This window comes from Vicugna pacos, chromosome 10 (assembly GCF_048564905.1).
Source record: "Vicugna pacos chromosome 10, VicPac4, whole genome shotgun sequence".
NCBI lineage: Eukaryota > Metazoa > Chordata > Mammalia > Artiodactyla > Camelidae > Vicugna > Vicugna pacos.
In genome coordinates, this window is record NC_132996.1 from 68,969,883 (window position 1) to 68,987,244 (window position 17,362).

General features: G+C 47.9%; 1 protein-coding gene across 4 annotated transcripts; it reads right to left on the reverse strand.

Moving 5' to 3' along the window:
* Positions 1–1,301: 1,301 nt before the first annotated feature.
* Positions 1,302–10,294, reverse strand: RELA (RELA proto-oncogene, NF-kB subunit). 4 transcript variants are annotated; one of them, XM_072970314.1, is made up of 11 exons: positions 9,916–10,054; positions 9,317–9,343; positions 9,063–9,214; positions 8,764–8,912; positions 7,794–7,885; positions 7,281–7,412; positions 6,316–6,420; positions 5,883–6,095; positions 3,681–3,761; positions 3,514–3,588; positions 1,302–2,722 (listed from the first exon to the last, which is right to left on the reverse strand). In XM_072970314.1, exons 1-11 carry the CDS (start codon positions 9,920–9,922, stop codon positions 2,094–2,096), a joined length of 1,662 nt encoding a protein of 553 aa, XP_072826415.1. In that variant the 5' UTR covers positions 9,923–10,054; the 3' UTR covers positions 1,302–2,093. The 4 variants fall into 4 exon arrangements, with proteins under 4 accessions (XP_072826415.1, XP_072826414.1, XP_072826417.1 ...); XM_072970313.1 differs by having other exon boundaries at positions 9,063–9,217; XM_072970316.1 differs by lacking the exon at positions 7,794–7,885 and having other exon boundaries at positions 9,916–10,294.
* Positions 10,295–17,362: the final 7,068 nt, after the last annotated feature.

Genomic DNA, 17,362 nt, shown 5'->3' on the forward strand with positions numbered 1-17,362 from the left:
GAAAGCCAAGAAGAGCGTGGCACAGCCTCAGTTGGAGGACCTGGGCTCACTCATTCCTCTCTGGGCCTCAGGTTCCCCACATTGCAGGCAGCTCTGCCATCAGTTTGTTCAGGTTAGAAACCTTCTCACCCCGCCAGGTCCCTCTTCGCGTTCGCCCTGGCCCCGCCTCTAGCACCGCGGCTCCATCTAGCCCCACCTCCCCGGACACTTAGGCAGAATTGCCCCGGTCCTGACCTGGCCACCACACTCGGGTTCTGACCCTCGAGCGGAAGTGCAGCTAGGTCTGGTCCCCGAGTGGCCCACCTGCTTCAGGCCCCGCCCCTGACCCCTCCTCCCGACCAAGAGGCTGGAGCGCAAGCATGATTCGCTAGATGTTTTCCGGTTCCCCAATATTCCGTCGCCTGCTGGCATCTTCCTTCGTAGACACCGTCCGTTGGAGTTTCCACCTTGGGCCTACTGTGTCCCCAGAGGACGCGCTAGCTTTTGCAGCACGTCCCCCTGGTAACTGGGTTGCCTCTGCCTTCACCCTCCCGCAACAGTGCGACGCCATCGGCCTTAGGGTGGGTTTTCCTGAAGTCTATTATCTGGTCTCCCGGTTGCGAAAGCTGTCTGCGCGTGCGCACTCGAGAAAGCAAGTCCCAGCCAGCCAGGGCCTTTCTCTGACCCTGCCTTACTGCGCCTGCGTTGGGCCAAATCGGAAGTACGTCCAGCTCTAGCCCTTTGGTCCGTCGCTTGGTTTTTGTCAGGAACTACTGGGCGCTGCGGGGGGTATCGGTGGCTTCGGATTTAAGATTTCCTCGGGACTCCAGGACCAGGTATCAAAACACAGACCTTTGCCTGGCACCTCCCCTTCCCCAACAGATGCAGACGCTCCCTTGACCACTTGAGATGAAATCCAAACCTCTTACTCAAGTGTTATGTTTTACCACCTGGCCCCATCAAAATTTTTTCAACATCATCTCTCATACCCCATTCACCTACAAATGCTGACTCGCCCCTCTGCAAAATCCACCCTCCTCTGTTGACCTGAAGTTAGCATGGCCCTTGTGAAGCCCTTCCTGAACGTGCTCCATCCCCACAGCCAAGGGGCTACCCAGCTCTCACTAGGCCGGGATCCCACCCACCCACCTTAGCTGTCTGCTTTCATCCACTGGATGGTAACTAGGGGTTTCCATGGGCATCCTCAGACCACAAGCTCCCAGATGACAGTGTAAATAGTCTTCCAACTCTATTAATGATGCCCAGCCTGACATGACTAGTGGGGTGTGCTGAGTGTTTGCTGAAAGAAGGCAAGTCTCTGGCCAGCTTGGCAACAAATTTATTAGTTTAGAGTAGAAAAAGCAAGAGTCCAAATGCTTTGATTCTTCAGTAAAAACTGAGCCTCTTGACTAGAGAGCAGCTAGCCAGCTCTCCCCTCAACTCTCTAAACAACTCGCCCTACTACTAAGGCACTTGAGAAAAGGGGGAACAGAGAAGTCTCAGAACCTCCCTGGATCCTGTAGAGGGCCAGTGCTGTCCCATCTGTCCCTTCATACACAGCCCACCAAGGAAAGAGCTGGCAGAAACCTCTGCAGGGTAGGAAGGCCAGCCCCTCAAACGCTGGTGGTTAGGCACTAAGACAATGCCAGCACTACAGAGGGGCTGGTAACAGGGGCATTATTTTGGCTCAAAGTGTAAATGAACCCATGATTTGAGGAAGACACTTGGTAATAAGGCTTTGTGGCCTCAAAGGCCATAGCTCCAGCCTGTCCCTCTCTAGGAGAGTACTAGAAGCTGGAGGGTGGGGTTGGGGCCCCCAGAATTCCCTATACAGAGAATGGAACTGAACATCAGAACAGGAGAAGGAAGAGTTTGAGCCCTCCCAGCTCTCCCCTTTCCAGAGAAGTTAATGCTTCTGCTTAAGCACCTCCAAAAAGAGAGAGAGATAGACACTGCCAATAAAAGAATAAAATGTACCCCCCTCCCCAGGAAGACATCACCCAACAAAGTTGGGGGCAGTTGCAGCACACCCCCCCAGAATCTGTAAGTGCTCACGCTGGGAGGGCTTCGATCTCCTGCAACCCAGTGCTCTGGGCAGGGTAGGTGTCACCCCTTTAGGAGCCGATCTGACTCAGAAGGGCTGAGAAGTCCATGTCCGCAATGGAAGAGAAGTCTTCATCCCCCGAGAGGAGGCCGTTGGTGAGCCCAGAGGCGCCCAGCGGGGTGGGAGCTGGGTCAGGGGGCCTCTGGGACCCGGTCACCAGGCGAGTTATAGCCTCAGGGTACTCCATCAGCATGGGCTCAGCTGCGTGGGGGGCTATGGGTACACCCTGGTTCAGCAGCTGCTGAAACTCAGAGTTGTCGACAGATGCCAGGTCTGTGAACACGGCTGTGTCGTTGTTATTGCCAAGCAGGGCCCCCAGGTCTTCATCAGCATCAAACTGCAGCTGCAGCAGGGCCTCTGTCAGTGTCCCTTCCCCAGCCTGGTTGGTCTTGGGGGCAGGCGGGGCCACAGCCTGAGCAAGGCCTGGGGCTAGGACTGGGACAGGGGCTGGGGTCTGGGCCAGGGCTGATGCCATGGCTGGGGCAGGGGCAGGGGCTGGGCTCTGGGCCAGGACTGGGGCAGGGGCTGGTGCCAAGGCCGAGGTCTGGCTTGGGATCTGCCCAGAAGGAAAGACCATGGGGGAAAACTCCTCAAAATTGATGGTGCTGAGAGATGGCGTAAATGGATAGGGCTGGGGAGCTGGAGGAGAGAGAGAGAGGCAGGAGTCAGAGAAAGCCTTAGAGGCCCACCCCACCCTCTGTACCCCAGCTGCTGGCAAGGGGATAGGATCGATCCTTCCCTGGGGCGTCAGGCCGGCACCTAGCTCTCTGCTCTTACTCAATCTGCCCTAGCCTGTACGGTCTGATTCTAGCCTCACATCCCTGTCTACTCCAGCCCACAAAGCTCTCATGGCCTTTTAGAGGAAGGGATGCTTTCAGAGATCAGCTGGTAAAACCTCATCTTACAGCTGACAGACACAGCCCCAGGTGGGCCTGGGCCCAAGGAGTGCCCCGTGAGTGTGCGTCATCACTCTTCTTTGAGCCACACTCCAGCACATAAGAGTTTGCAATTTTGTTACTTTAGAAATGAGTGTTTTTTGTTTTCTCACTTCAGTGGAGAGCTGAGAGCAGAGACTACATTTTTAAACTTCTGTGTCTCAAGGTATCCAATATGGGGCTTAACTGACAACGGTTCCCAGACTTCAGTGCACGTTAGCATCCCCAGAAGTTGCTGCTTCCTGGGCCACACCTCCAAAGCCTCTGATTCCGTAGTCTGTAAGGGGCCCAGGAATCTGCATCCTCATCGCTCCCCAAATGGCTCTGACATAGGCAACTAAGCCTCATGCCCTGAGAAACAGAAGCCCAACAGAGAGCAGACTTCAGACACCTGCTGGTGAGACTATTCATCTTCCTACCAAAAGGTGTCTAAACCATGGGCTGAACAGATTTGAGCCTACAGTCCTGGTGGGACGACCTTAAGGAAATCCTTACCTGGCTTGGGGATGGAAGTTGAGCTGCGGGAAGGCACAGCAATGCGCCGGGTTGGAGGCCGGGGGTCGGTGGGGCCTGAGGGGCAAAGGTTGGGTCAGTTCTTGGCTTCCCCCCGGCTCTCCCCTCCCCAACCCACTGCCTTCTAATTCTCCCTCTGCCTCTCTCACCATTGAAAGGGCTCTTTTTCATGATGCTCTTAAAGGTCTCGTATGTTCTTTTGCGTTTCTCCTCAATCCGGTGACGGTCATCTGGAAAAGTAATGGAGAGAAGTGGGTCTTGCTCTTCCCAACTGCACCCCCAAAGCTCCTAAAGGACCCTCGGGAGGAAGGTGACAAGACAAGCTTTTCTGAGACCCTCTCTCCAAATCTTCTCAGCCATTGAGAAGATCTGCATGGCTCTGTGACACTCAACAATTATAAAGATGCCACAGCTTTCTCAGAAGAACTCTGTGGGCTGAATCTGCCCCTCTGAAGGCCACATGGGTGCCTCCAAGTCAGAGGCAAGGCTCTGGGGGCCAGCAACCCTCACAGCGCCCTGTCTCGGGCTTTTCTCACCTGCCCCACTTAGTCCCTGCTTACCTCCAGCTTTGATCCAGGCCCAGCGCTGATCCCTTTCACTTGGGGGCAGTTGAGGCATGACAGGCTTGCTTAAGACTTCAACAGACTCTTACTCTTACCTCTGATGGTTTCATAGTAGTCTGGAGCTTTCAGAACTTTCTAACTGCCATAGCACTTGGATAACCCCAAAGCATTCAAGGCCAACAGTCCAAAGCCAACCTCACCATCTCACCTCAAACACCTGGTTCTTTCTCCTTCTGTGTTCCCTCCCTCCCTTCTGCCCTGCCACCAAGCCCTGGACTCATCCTCAGCATCCATTCTTCTCACTCTCCATCATTCACTCACTAGACACGTATTTACCAAGCACCTACTGCTTGCGAGGCTCCATTCCAACCACTGGGGATCTGGCCCTGACAGACAAGGTTCCTGTCCCAAAAGTTGACATCCTAGTGACAGAGGAGCAGGGACACAACCATATACAAGTGATAGGCACTCTGAGGAAGAGGCTAACAGTACCAGAAGGAAGGAAGGTCAAAGAATCTACTTTAGAGGTGCCCAGGGAGGCACTGTATTAGCCCATCACATGAAGATCTGGGGCCAAGCAGTCCAAGCAGAGGCAACAGCTGCAACACAGGTGTCCTGATGGGCACTGAACCTAGTGTCAGACACAAAGGGCTGGTGGAGCTGAGGGTCCCTGAAGAGGTGGGCGGTAGATGTGATTGTCTCCCTTTGCCATTCCCTTTGCAAGGTTTACACAGCATCTTCTCTCCTCGGACCACAGCAACATCTCCCAAAATGCCTCCCCAAGAGTCTCCCCACCTCTGATCTTCTGCACACTGCCGCCAGAGTGAGCCTCCATATCTACTTGTGACACTTATCTGCTCAGAAACCTTTGGTGGCTCCCCACTGCCTTAGGATGCAACCCTGGATGAATGTCTCAAGTCCAACGTTCCAGGCCCTCCTGCCTGGGCCTGCTCACTGCCCAATGTCAGCTCCCACCATAAAGCTGTCCCCAAGTGTCGTGCACTCTCCACCACCCTAGACCTTCCAGGTGCCAGTTCACCCACCTAGAGAATGCACTTCTGGGTCTTTCTCCAACTTAAATGCCATCTCCTCCATGCAGCTCCCATGGCATTTTGCACACGCCTCCCTCCATTTCACATGTCATTCTGTGACTTAAGGATCTGTTTTGCATATTTGACTTCCTCAAGTGACTGAGCTTCCAAAGAGCAGGGAACACATCTTACCCATCTTTGCATAATACCTGGTGTAGGCCCTGGCATCAGTGGACACCCAGTGATTATTTGTGGAATGAACTGATGGCTGCTTTGGGGGTTGCTTTCCAAATGCTATCAGACTGTTCCCAGTGTAGGAAACACTCTCAGGCTGGATGACAGGCTTTGGATAAAGGACCATTTTGGCTGTTCCTATTTTGATCAGATGCCTGAAAGCCTTGACCAAACTATGGCTGTGTGGTAGTGATAAGAGAGACACAGTGTGGCAGCAGGACCCTGGAGCCAGACAGCCTGGGTTCAAATGAGGTCTGGGTTTCCGACTCACTACCTATGCGACGTCAGGCAAGTAAGATGCTATCTCCCACCTCAAGAGGTTCATGCCAGAATAAAATCAGGTAATTCACTGATATGTTTGGAATAGGGCCATATATGTGATATGAGGTCAATAAATCTCGGGTATTATTATTATTAAATAGGGCAAGAAAGAGAATCTGATTACTATGTAAATCCCCACCTGACTCCAGCTTCTGACCCTCAACTATATCCAGCCCTGCTGTTTCCCTCCCCAGCTGTGTACCTGTGTCTGGCAAGTACTGGAATTCCATGGGCTCGCTGAGCTCCCGATCGGAAGGCCGCCGCAGCTGCATGGAGACGCGCACAGGGGCCTGCAGGCTGGGGTCTGCGTAGGGGGGCGTCCGGAAAACAATGGCCACTTGTCGGTGCACATCAGCTTGTGAAAAGGAGCCTCGGGCCTCCCAGCCTGGTCCCGTGAAGTACACCTCGATGTCCTCTGCAGGAGATGGGGCGGCAGTGTGGGTCACTGTGCCCAACTCACCCAGCCTGCCGCCCCCACGGCTGCTGACACTTATCCCTGAAGATACAGCACCATACTGCCCCCGAGGTGTTGGGGGGGGTGCGTTTAAACCAGTTGCCTGACACTCAGCATGTCTGCTCAGCCTTGTCCCTCACCTCCTGCTCCAAAGAGTACAGCCCTGCTTCCTGGTGTGTACCTTTCTGCACCTTGTCACACAGCAGGAAGATCTCATCCCCCCCAAGGCAGCTCCCAGAGTTTCGATTCACTCGGCAGATCTTGAGCTCGGCGGTGTTGGGGGCACCTGAGGGTGTGGGAATAAGGAAGGTAGTCCTGAACCACCAGAGGTCTCCCATGCTGACCTGCACGAAATGCAAGGCTCCTACCCAGCCCAGAGTCAAGGTTGTCCAGAGCTTGCTGACTGCACCTCTGCAGCCAAGAGTCAACCCTTCCCATTTCCCACTGGCTCTTCACCCGAACCAATTCAGCAGCTATTTATCTACCAGTACCTACCATGTGCCCAGCACTGTTTTAGGCATGAAGAATATAACAACACATGAAACCTAAATATCTCTGCCTTCACAGAGCTTACAGTCCAATAGGAACCAATACAATCACAATTCCTTCTTCTCCATCCGACCCAAGCAGTCTTCAAGGCCCATCCATACCCACCTTGGCAATGAACCGTTCCCTCCTAACCCTCAGTTCATCCTGGCTTCCTAGCCTCGGGACACCAAAGCCCTTTTATTTTCACTCATCCTGCTCACTACTTAAAGACTGCAGTTGATCAATGTCAGCACAATTCGTCTGTGAACTTCCTGTGAGCTTTCATCACTGAATTATTACTCTCTAACATTATCTCGTTCCTGAGAGTTCATTTCCTGGGGTCATTAGTATAGTTCTGGGCACACCACCCACTCATCACATATTGGAAATGCCTGTCTCCCAACTAACTCCCTACCAGCCTGGAAGGTGCACCTCAAAGGTAGCTGTGGGTCTTCTTTGCCTCGTCTCCCCGACCAGCACAGAGCTGGGCCCGGAGATGATGTATACACTAGATGCCTGAATGAAGCCAGAGTGACTCCTGCAGGCCACACCCTCCCAACCCCCTTCCTCCTCACAGGCCCATCCCCATCCCCTTCCTGCGGCTCCCTGGCCACTCACGGTTGTCAAAGATAGGATGAGAGAGGACAGGTGACAGGCGGAGGGGCCTCCCTGCTGGGTCCCGCACTGTCACCTGGAAGCAGAGGCGCACAGCATTCAGGTCGTAGTCCCCACGCTGCTCTTCTATAGGAACTGCCAGAAAAACAGATGGTCAGAAGAGCAAGGCGCCAGGGGGTGGAGGTGGGGGGTGCTGGGGGGCTGCTGCAGGGAGCTCTGAGCTGGGAGGGCTGTTTGAGGGTGTGTGAAACAGTAGGAGTCCTAGAGGAGGAGGAAGAGACAGTTGTAGACCCATCACTGACTCCACTTGTGATCTTGGATATCATGTCTCTACATCCCCTCTCTGGGTCTATGTTCCCATAGGTAAAATGGGAGTGTGTACTGAATGAGCAGCAAGTTCCCATGTACTGTGAGTCTTGGCCAGTGAGGGAGAGATGAGAGGATGATGGCCTCAGAAGGGTGATGGGGGTGGAGGTGCTCCAGACAGGCCCAGGCCTTTGTCCCCACAGATCTCACCTTGGAAGGGGTTATTGTTGGTCTGGATGCGCTGACTGATGGCCTGCTCCAGGTCCCGCTTCTTTACACACTGGATCCCCAGGTTCTGGAAGCTGAGGGCTCCCGGGCATCAGTCCCACCGTTTCCAGCAGAGCCTGGGCCCTCCTGCTTTGCCTGGCCTGCCCCTTCTCCCCCATCCGCTCACCAGGTGATCACTCCACACTTAACCCCCTTGAATGTCTTCCCACTGTGTCAACTGAAACCCACTCCCTACTTTGGCGGACAAGGCCCTGTGCCCTGCCACCTGGCCCCGGCTGGCTCCCTTCCTCAGCCGCAGGAGCTTCTTTTCCCTTCTCCAAACACATGAAACTCATTCCCACTTCAAGGCCTTTTGCACCTGTTCCTCCTGCTCGTGTTCTTTCCGTGCTTCTCTGCTTTCTCACATTTGGGCCTTACCTACCAGAGGCCTTCCTGACCTCCCAACCCAAAGTAAGGAGACCAGCTCCTGTGCCTTCCCCACCTCGGGCTATTCTTCCAACCTATTACTGTTTTATTGTCATCACTGAAATGAAGATTCTCTAATACTATCTTGTTTAGTTATTTGCATATTTATTTACAGTCTGCCTCTGTCAACTAGTATGTAAGCTCCAGGAGAGACTGGTGGTTCAGTGGTTTTCTTTCTCACTACAAGAGATGTGACACCGAGGGACTTGTTCTTCCAGCCACAGGGGTTAGCAGATCAGAGGTGACTGGGGACCTGTCCCTTTTCCATAGAGCTCATATCCACTTGAGAGAGTAGACACACAAAACAGACAATTTCAAGACAAAGGAATCTGCTGGCAAAGCTGGGGACAGAGCAAGGAGTGAGGAATTCTGCCTCTGTCCAGAAAGGAGTAACACTGTAACAGCTACACAACTGACAGCTTCTCCGACTCCCGCCTCACAACCACCCCCACCTCACAACCACCCCCACCACCCATGGGGAGCTCACCTGTGGATGCAGCGGTCGGGGCAGAGCTCAGCCTCATAGAAGCCATCCCGGCAGTCTTTCCCCACGAGCTCATGGGGGTGGGGCCGGTGAGGGGGGTCCTTGGTGACCAGGGAGATGCGAACTGTCCCTGGCCCCGTGTAGCCATTGATCTGTCCAAAGTACAGAGAGGGCCTTTGAGGCGCAAGAATTCCAGACCCAACTCCGAGACACAGACTGCCTGGGGGCCTAAAAGCAAGCCTGCTGGGGTTCCAGTCCCTCCCCTACCGACTCTGTACCCCAGACCGAGGCGCTGTGCTGACCTTGATGGTGGGGTGGGTCTTGGTGGTATCCGTGCTCCTCTCTCCTGGGATACTGCCTGCTGAGCGGCCCTCGCATTTGTAGCGAAAGCGCATGCCCCGCTGCTTGGGCTGCTCGATGATCTCCACATAGGGGCCGGAGGCCTGGGCTGGCTCTGCTGAGGAGACGCGGGCCAGCCCCCATCAGGCGGCTGACTCCATTGCCCCCAACCCTGCGGAGTTCCACCTGAACCACTGAGAACGGTCGGTCCACTTACCCGCCGGGAAGATGAGAGGGAAGAGGTCTGAAAGAAGAGGGAGACAAGGGTCAGCACAAGCCCACTTCCTGTCCCCACCAGGGAGGGCCTGCGGAGATGGAGGGAGGCTCATTCCCGGGGACACTGAGTCAGGGCTGCTACCTGGAACCTGCAGTGAAACTCAGGGGCAGGGGTAAAGGAACCAGAAGCACCTGTTTCCTGAGGGAAACCGGGCATGGCGGCCTCCGTCCACCGGGGGATACTGAGTCAGGGCCTTTTCTACTTTCGTTAAGTTAAACTAAGGGAGGGCACTCCCCACCCCCCATACCGAGAGGAAACTGAGTCAGATACATTCTCCCCTAACAAGGAAACCAAGTGGGAACTACCCCCCTGGGCTCCGAGGGGAAACCGAGTCAAAGCTCCCCACCCCCGACCCCCACCCAGAGGGGAAACTGAGTCAGAACCCCCAAAGCCGGCCCCGCCCCGCGCCACCATCCGGCGGGCCGCTCCCTGCGCAGCGCCCATCCGCGCAGAAAGGGGCGGAAGGCGGCCCGGGGGCTCCCGCCGAGGTCCCGGCGGCCCCAGCGCCGCCACCCCGCGAGGTCAGAGGGCGCCCTCACCGTCCATGGCCGGGGTCCCGGGGGCGGGGCCGGGGCCGGGGTCGCAGCTGGGCCCGCGGCGCGCACTACAGTCGAGCCATTCGCCAGAGGCGGAAATGCGCCGCGCGCGCCCGCCGCCGCGTCACTGCCGGGAATCTGGACGCGCCTGCGCGCTGCGCCGCCGCCGCCGCCGCCGCGGCACCGCCGTCCCTCGCGGGGGTCAGGGACAAGTGCGTGCCTCTCCAAAGACAGGGAGGCCGCGCGCGCGCCGCTGCCGGGGACCCGGGGCAAGTGCGCGCCGCGCGGGGCACCGAACCGCTGCTTGCCTGGAGGCCGCTCCCGGGACTGGAGGGGCGGCTCGGCTCCCTCCCGAGTCTGAGCTCCGCCTGCAGGGCGGGCCCGGCGATTACTCACAATGTTTTTAGGGGATTTCGGGCCCCCCTCCTCCCGCCGATCGGAGGAGTTTGGTGATGTCACCCAGCCCAGTCTGGAGTAAAGCCAGGGCTGCCGGGCTTCGGCCGCCCGCCCTGCGCAGGGAAAGGCTCGGGCCTGCTTTTCTCTCAAAGGCAAGGTGGCTGAACTCCACACGGTTTCCTAGTCGATAAAGGTGCTTCCTGGTCGTTGTTGCCGAAGCACTTTTTAATTTCCCGTCCTGCCCAATTTGGATGCAGTGAGTGGAAAGGGAAGGGCCCGGACCTCTCCACCTGGCAGTGTTTTGATCGTAGGCTTCCCGATGCCTGCTGCACGATAGGGTGGACCGAGGCTCCGCGTCTTGTCAGCTCCCGCTGGCAAGCCCGGCCCAGGCTCGTTGGTTTAAGATACATCCACACGGCCTGTCCTCGGGGCAAGTGGTCAAGGGTCACCCAGGGGTAAATCTCTGGAGCCTCATCTTTGCAACCAGGTGCCAGTGTTTTGGAAGGTCCGGGACCCCCAGGGCCCGCTTGAACCCTCAGGGTCATATCCCCCGCCCATCCTCCCCAGGGCTTCCTGCTGGGGTCCAGCTGTCACCCAAAGCATTTCCACTAATTAACCATCCTGTGACCCCCTCGCCGGGAATATCCTCCCTAAAGCCAAGCCCGGGCGCGTTCGTGAGGGATGAGGGTGGGGCTGGAGCACACCCCCGGCCCCAGGCGGGTTCCTCATCCCAGAATGAGGATGCTCCAGGGCAGGCGACAGAGTCTGCTCCAGATGGAGGAAGATTTTTTTAAATTTTCTCTAAGTTCGTTCTAAATTAGGGAATCACGTGGGAATTGTAAAAGATTGGAAATTCTGACTTGCTTTCCCAGGCTCTGAAAAAACAGGAAGAGAAAAGTGAAAACAATTACCACCCCTCCCACTCATTTCAGTTTCTCATGTGGCTGCCCCGGATTAGAAGAGTCACCTTACCTCTCTGAGGAGGCAAACGTCAGGACGACAGAATGGATTAATTATAATCTTTGATTAATGATACACAATCATCATTGATCCTCACATGAGCCTCTTTTTAAAATTCACATATATTTATAACTTTTAAATTAATACATTGAATTCCAGTGTACCTACCCACTGCAAAACTCAAGGGGCTGGACACCATCCGGACTTAATTTTACCCACCTGCTCCTCACCTGTTCATCCCCTCCTTATCCCCGTGTCCAGGATGCCATCATCCGGAATTCTGTGTCTGTTATTCCTTTTGACTTTTTCTAAAGAAAAAAAAATTTTAATAAAAAAATGTATTCATATGTACATGCCTACACAATAGGATGCTGATTTTGCTTAATTTTGAACTTCTATGAAGAGTATGTTTTGTTGTCCTTTGTTACTTGCATTTTTCATTCGACATATTACTAACATTCATCTGTTTCATAGTTTATTTTTTTGCTGCTGTATACTATTTTATAAATATATCACAGTTTTTTAATTTATTCATCCTGAGAATGGCTATTTGGGTTTCCAGTTTATAAACAGTGTTGTTAAGAACATTCCTGTGATTATTTCCTGTTGTGCATGTATAGAGAATTTTTCTTGAGTATCTACCTAAAAATGATTTATTAGGGTATAGAATTTACCTTTGTTCATTTTCAAAATAATGCCTTGGTTCTTTAGCATCCTCCAGAATTGATTAATAAGCATTTTAAAAATAGCTTAATGAATGTATGGATTTAAATATATTTAATGTGCTTTTATCTATTACTATATATTATCACAGTTCAAATTGTTCCATATTTGGCCAGAATATATTAAAAACAACTAAAATTCAATGACCAAAAAGATCCAAACAACCCAATTAAAAAGTTGGTGATGGACTGGAATAGACATTTTTTTGCAGAAGATATAAAATTGCCAACAAGCACATGAAAAGATGCTCTACATAATAGATATTAGGGAAATGCAAATAAAAATAATGAATTACCACTTCATACCCATTAGGATGGCTATTATCAGAAAAACAAAACAAGTGTTGGCGAGGGTGTGGAGAAATTGGATTTTTTGTGCATCACTGATGAGAATATAAAATGGTGCTGCTGCTGTGGAAAACAGTATTCATCGAGAAATTAAACAGAATTACCATATGATCCTGCAATTCCACTTCTGGGTATATATCCAAAACAACTGAAAGGAGGAACTCAAGTGGATATTTGTACACCAGTGTTCATAGAAGCCTTATTCACAATAGCCAAAAGGTAGAAGCAATCCGGATATCCATGGACAGCTGAATAGATAAACAAAATGTAGTGTATACATACAATGATGTATTATTCAGCCTTAAAAAGGAGAAATTCTGACAACATGCAACAACATGGATGAAACTTAAAGACATTATGCTGTGTCATACGGCTGACACAAGAAGACAAATATTGTATGATTCTACTTAATAGAGGTACCTAGAATAGTCAAATTCATAGAGGCAGAAAGTAGAATAGTGGTTCTCAGCTGCTGGAGAGAGGAAGGTATGGGAAGTTAGTATTTAATGTATACACTTTATTCTGGGGATGATGAGCAGATTCTGGAGATGGATGGATGGTGGTGATGGTTGCACAACAATGTGAATGTACTTAATGCTACTGAACTGTACACTTAAAAATGGTGAATTTTATATTAGGTATATTTTACTGCAAAAAAAAATCTCAGTTTTCAATGACACCAACAAATTATTTGCTCTATCACTCTATACACAAAACACTCAGAATAACAATAACAACTCTGCCACCTATAATGTGATTAAATACAGGATATCTTTGTGCAGGCTATACTCAGTTTTGGTTGTTTTCTTCTATTTGGTAGATATCTATTATCAGGTTAAGGAAGCTCCTTTTTAGTTCTAGTTTACTATATTAATGATAAATGAGTATTGATTTTTATCAGATATTTTCCCTGTATCTATAGAGAAGATCATATGATTTTTCTCCTTTATTTGTTAATGCAGAATATGACATAGATTTCCTAAGAGTAAACCATCCAGTATTTCCGGGATAAATCTAACTTGGCTATGGTATGTTATACTATAGAATTTGATTCACTGATATTTTAGGAGGGGAATTTGAAACTATATTTTTAAATAAAATGGCAATAGTTTTCCTTTTTTTCTTTTTCTGGCCTCATCTAATTTGGGTATCAAAGTTGTACCAGCCACATAGAATGATTTGAGGAAAAATCTCCCCTTTTCTCTCCTCTGGAAGAGGCTTCATAAGTTTCAGTGAATTTATTCCTTGAGAGATTGGTAAAACTCACGAGCAAAACTGACTGTGGCTGTTGTTTTCTCCAAGGAAAGATTTTATTTCATTTATTTATTTTAACCTTTCATTATGAACGTTTTCAGACACACTCAACATTAGAGGGAATGGTGTCATGAACCCCACGTAGCCATCCTTCAGCTTCCAGAAGTTCTCAGCTTTGCTATTTTGTTTCACCTCTCTCCTCCACTCTTTTGGTGGGTGAAAGAATATTTTAAAGCACCCACTGTATTAATTCATAAATAGAGAATTATGCATATCTACATATGAGGATTTCTTTAAAAAACAACTTCTTTGTGGGAAAATTTTTAACCACTACTTCATTCAGTTCCTTTAATACACAGGAATATTTGGTATTTATAGGACTATTCCACTTTTTCTGAGTCAATTTTGAAAAGTTGTGTTTCTCTAGGAATTTATTTTGTCTAAGTTTTCAAGTCTACTGACATTAAGTTGGTGACAGTTTTCTTATCTTTTTAGTGTCTGCTGTAACTGTGGTTATGTGTCTCTTTTAATTCATTATGCTATTTATTTGTATTTTCTGTTTTTCTGTAGAAGTCTTGCCAGAGGTTTTTTGAGAATCTTTTCATAGGCTTATTTGTCATCCATATGTCTTCTTTTTAAAAAAATTTTTATTTATTGTTTGGTTTTTTGGTTTGTTTTTGTTTGGGAGGGAGATAATTAGGCTTATTTATTTATTTTAAAATCTTTTGTTGGGGGTAAGTAATTATGTTTATTTATTTATTTATTTTAATGGAGGTACTGGGGGTTGAACCCAGGACCCCGTGCATACTAAGCATGTGCTCTACCCCTAAGCTATAGGCCCTCCCACCCAATATCTTCTTAAATGGAGTGTCTATTCAAATGTTTGCCTTTTTAAAAAAAATTTGGTGGATCTTTTTTGAATAACTGTTTTTCTATATTCTGAATACAAGTCCTTTGTTGCATGTATGTTTTGCAAATATTTTTTCCCAGCCTGTTGTCTTGCCTTTTCATTTTCAAAACAGTATTATTTGCAAAATAGAAATTTTTAATTTTGCTAAAGGTCAATTTTTTTCTTGGTGGCGGGAGGTATTTAGGTTTCTTCATTGATTTATTCTTAGAGGAGGTACTGGGAATTGAACCCAGGACCTCAAGCATGCTAAGCATGCGCTCTACCACTTGATCTATACCCTCTGCCTAATTTTTATTTTGTATTTCATGCCTTTTGTGTCATGTTTAAGGAATCTTTTCCCATCTATAGAGTAATGGATAAAGAAGATGTGATACATAATGAAATATTACTCATCCATAAAAAGGAATGAAATCTTCCCATTTGCAACAGCATGAATGGACCTGGTGGATATTCTGCTCAGTGAAACAGGTCAGACAAAGACAAATACTGTATATTTTCACTTATGTGTGAAATCTAAAAAATAGAACAAATGTACAAATGTAACAAAACAGAAACAGATTTACAGATACAGAAAACAAACTAGTGGTTACTAGAGAGGAGAGGATGGGAGGAGAGGTGAAATAGGTGAAGGGGATTAAGTGGAACAAACTGCTATTTTATAATAACTTTGTATAGTGTGTAATCTATAAAAATTTCGTATCACCATGTTGTGCACCTGAAACTAATGTAATATTGTAAAATACATTTCAACACTTTTTTTTTTTAAGAAAGAAATCTTTGCAGTTTTAGCTCTTGCATTTAGGTCTATGATCCATTTAGAGTTAACTTTTGTACATGGTGTAAGCTGAGTGGGCAATTTTCTTTCTTTCTCTCTCCCCTTTCCTTCCTTCCTTCATTCCCTCCTTCCTTCCTTCTTTCCTTCCTTCCTTCCTTCCTTCCTCCCTCCCTCCCTCCCTCCCTCTTTCTCTTTCTTTCTTTCTCTCTTTCCTTCTTTCCTTCTTTCCTGCTTTCTTTTTCATACAGCTATCCAATTGTTTCAAGTTGAAAAAACTATCCTTTTCCATTGAATCATTTTGGCACCTTAGTTAAAAACCAACTGACTGTATATGTACCAGTGTTCTTTTGGACTCTACTCTGTTGCATATATGCTTCTCTTTATGATCTTTATAAATACCACAGAGTCTCAATTACTGTAGCATTATAATATTATCTTGAAATCATGTAATACAATCCTCCAACTTTCCTCTTCTTTTTTTTCCCCCCAATCCTTTCCATTTTCTTGTAAATGTTAGAATTGGCTTGTTAATTTCTACAATTTGGGGAGCATTGACATCTTAATATCAAGTCTCTCAGTCCATCATGTCAGGTATATCTCTATCCTTATTGAGGTTTTCTTTAATTTCTCTATGCATTGTTTTGTAGTTTAGGTCTGGCACATCTTTTGTCAAATTTATCCCTAAGTATTCAATATTTTATGGTGTTTTAAATACATTTTAAATTTATGATTGTTACTAGTATATAGACATAATTTATTGTTCAATATTGCATCCTGCAACCTTGCTAAACTCACATTTTAGTTCTTGTGGCTCTTTTGGGCAGGGGTTGAGGGTAAATTCCTTAGGATTTTCTACACAGATGTTGTCTGCACTAAATGCAGCTTTGCTTTTTCCTTTCCAATCTGAATATCAGGATACTTTTGAATTTATTTCTTCCTTCTTCCCTTTCTCTCTCTCTTTCTTTCACTGGCTGGAACCTCCAGTAAACTCTGAATAAAAGTGGTGACAATGGACATTTTTGCCTTTTTCCAGATCTTAGGAAGAAAGCATTCTCTTTCACCAATAAATAAAATGTTTGCTGCAGGTTTTGGTTTGTTTTTTTTTTTTAATAGTTGAGGAAGTTTCTTTCCATTCCTACTTTTCTAAGTCTTTATCATAATGGTCAACTTTTGTCAAATGCTTTTTCTGCATCTATTGAGATGATCATATGGAACATACATATTTAGTTTAATAAAGTCTTAATGTAAAATAATCATCTTAACTGCCTCACTCACTTGCCTGCGATAAAAACCTTAAAACAATCTCTTTGGTTATTATCTTACCCTCTTCCACCATCCCAAGTGGTGAACAGAATGGCCACTGAATATCTCAGTTTCACTTATTGTTTTAATTACAGAAATGAGACACTATTATTACTTTAAACAAACCATAGGTATTTGGATTTAATTACATGTTTGCCACATTTTTAGTTCATCATTCCTTCTTATAACTCAAACCATCCTTCTAGGGTAATTTTCTTTCCTCTTGAAACACCTCCTTTAAAAGGTGTTTAAGCAGATTTCTTGGTATGAAACTCAGTTTTTGATTATCTGAAAATGGGTTTATTTCACTCTCATTCTGCAAAGGTAATTTTGGGAAGTACACAATTGTAACTTGCTTATTTTCTCTCCGTACCTCACAGATATCCCTCCCCTATCTTGTGACTTCCTTTGCTGGGTTGAGAAAATTGCTGTTACTCTAACTTTTGTTTCTTTATTGGAAAATTGTCCTTTCTTTCTGGTGGATTTTCAGATCTCCTCTTTGTCTCTGATGCGCCACAGTTCCACTAGAATCTGTCTAGGCATAGATTTCTTTCTACTTAACTTCTGTGGGATAAATTATGTTTCCTGGATATGTGGTTTGACGCTTTTTATTAGTTGCAAAAAATTCATAAACATTTTCTCTTTTTTTTGAAGTTGAGGTTATTCTTTATTTATTTTTAACTAAATAATTTTTATTTTTATACAGTTTTCGAAGGTTACTTTCCATTTACAGTTGTTAGAAAGTATTGACTATATTCCCCGAGTTGTACAATATATCCTTGA

Coding starts and splice junctions, on each gene's coding strand:
- RELA (XM_072970313.1), bottom strand. Junction 8,913..9,062: donor AGACCCACCCCACCATCAAG/GTCAGCACAGCG, acceptor TACTTTGGACAG/ATCAATGGCTACACGGGGCC. Junction 3,589..3,680: donor GAAAAAGAGCCCTTTCAATG/GTGAGAGAGGCA, acceptor TTTGCCCCTCAG/GCCCCACCGACCCCCGGCCT.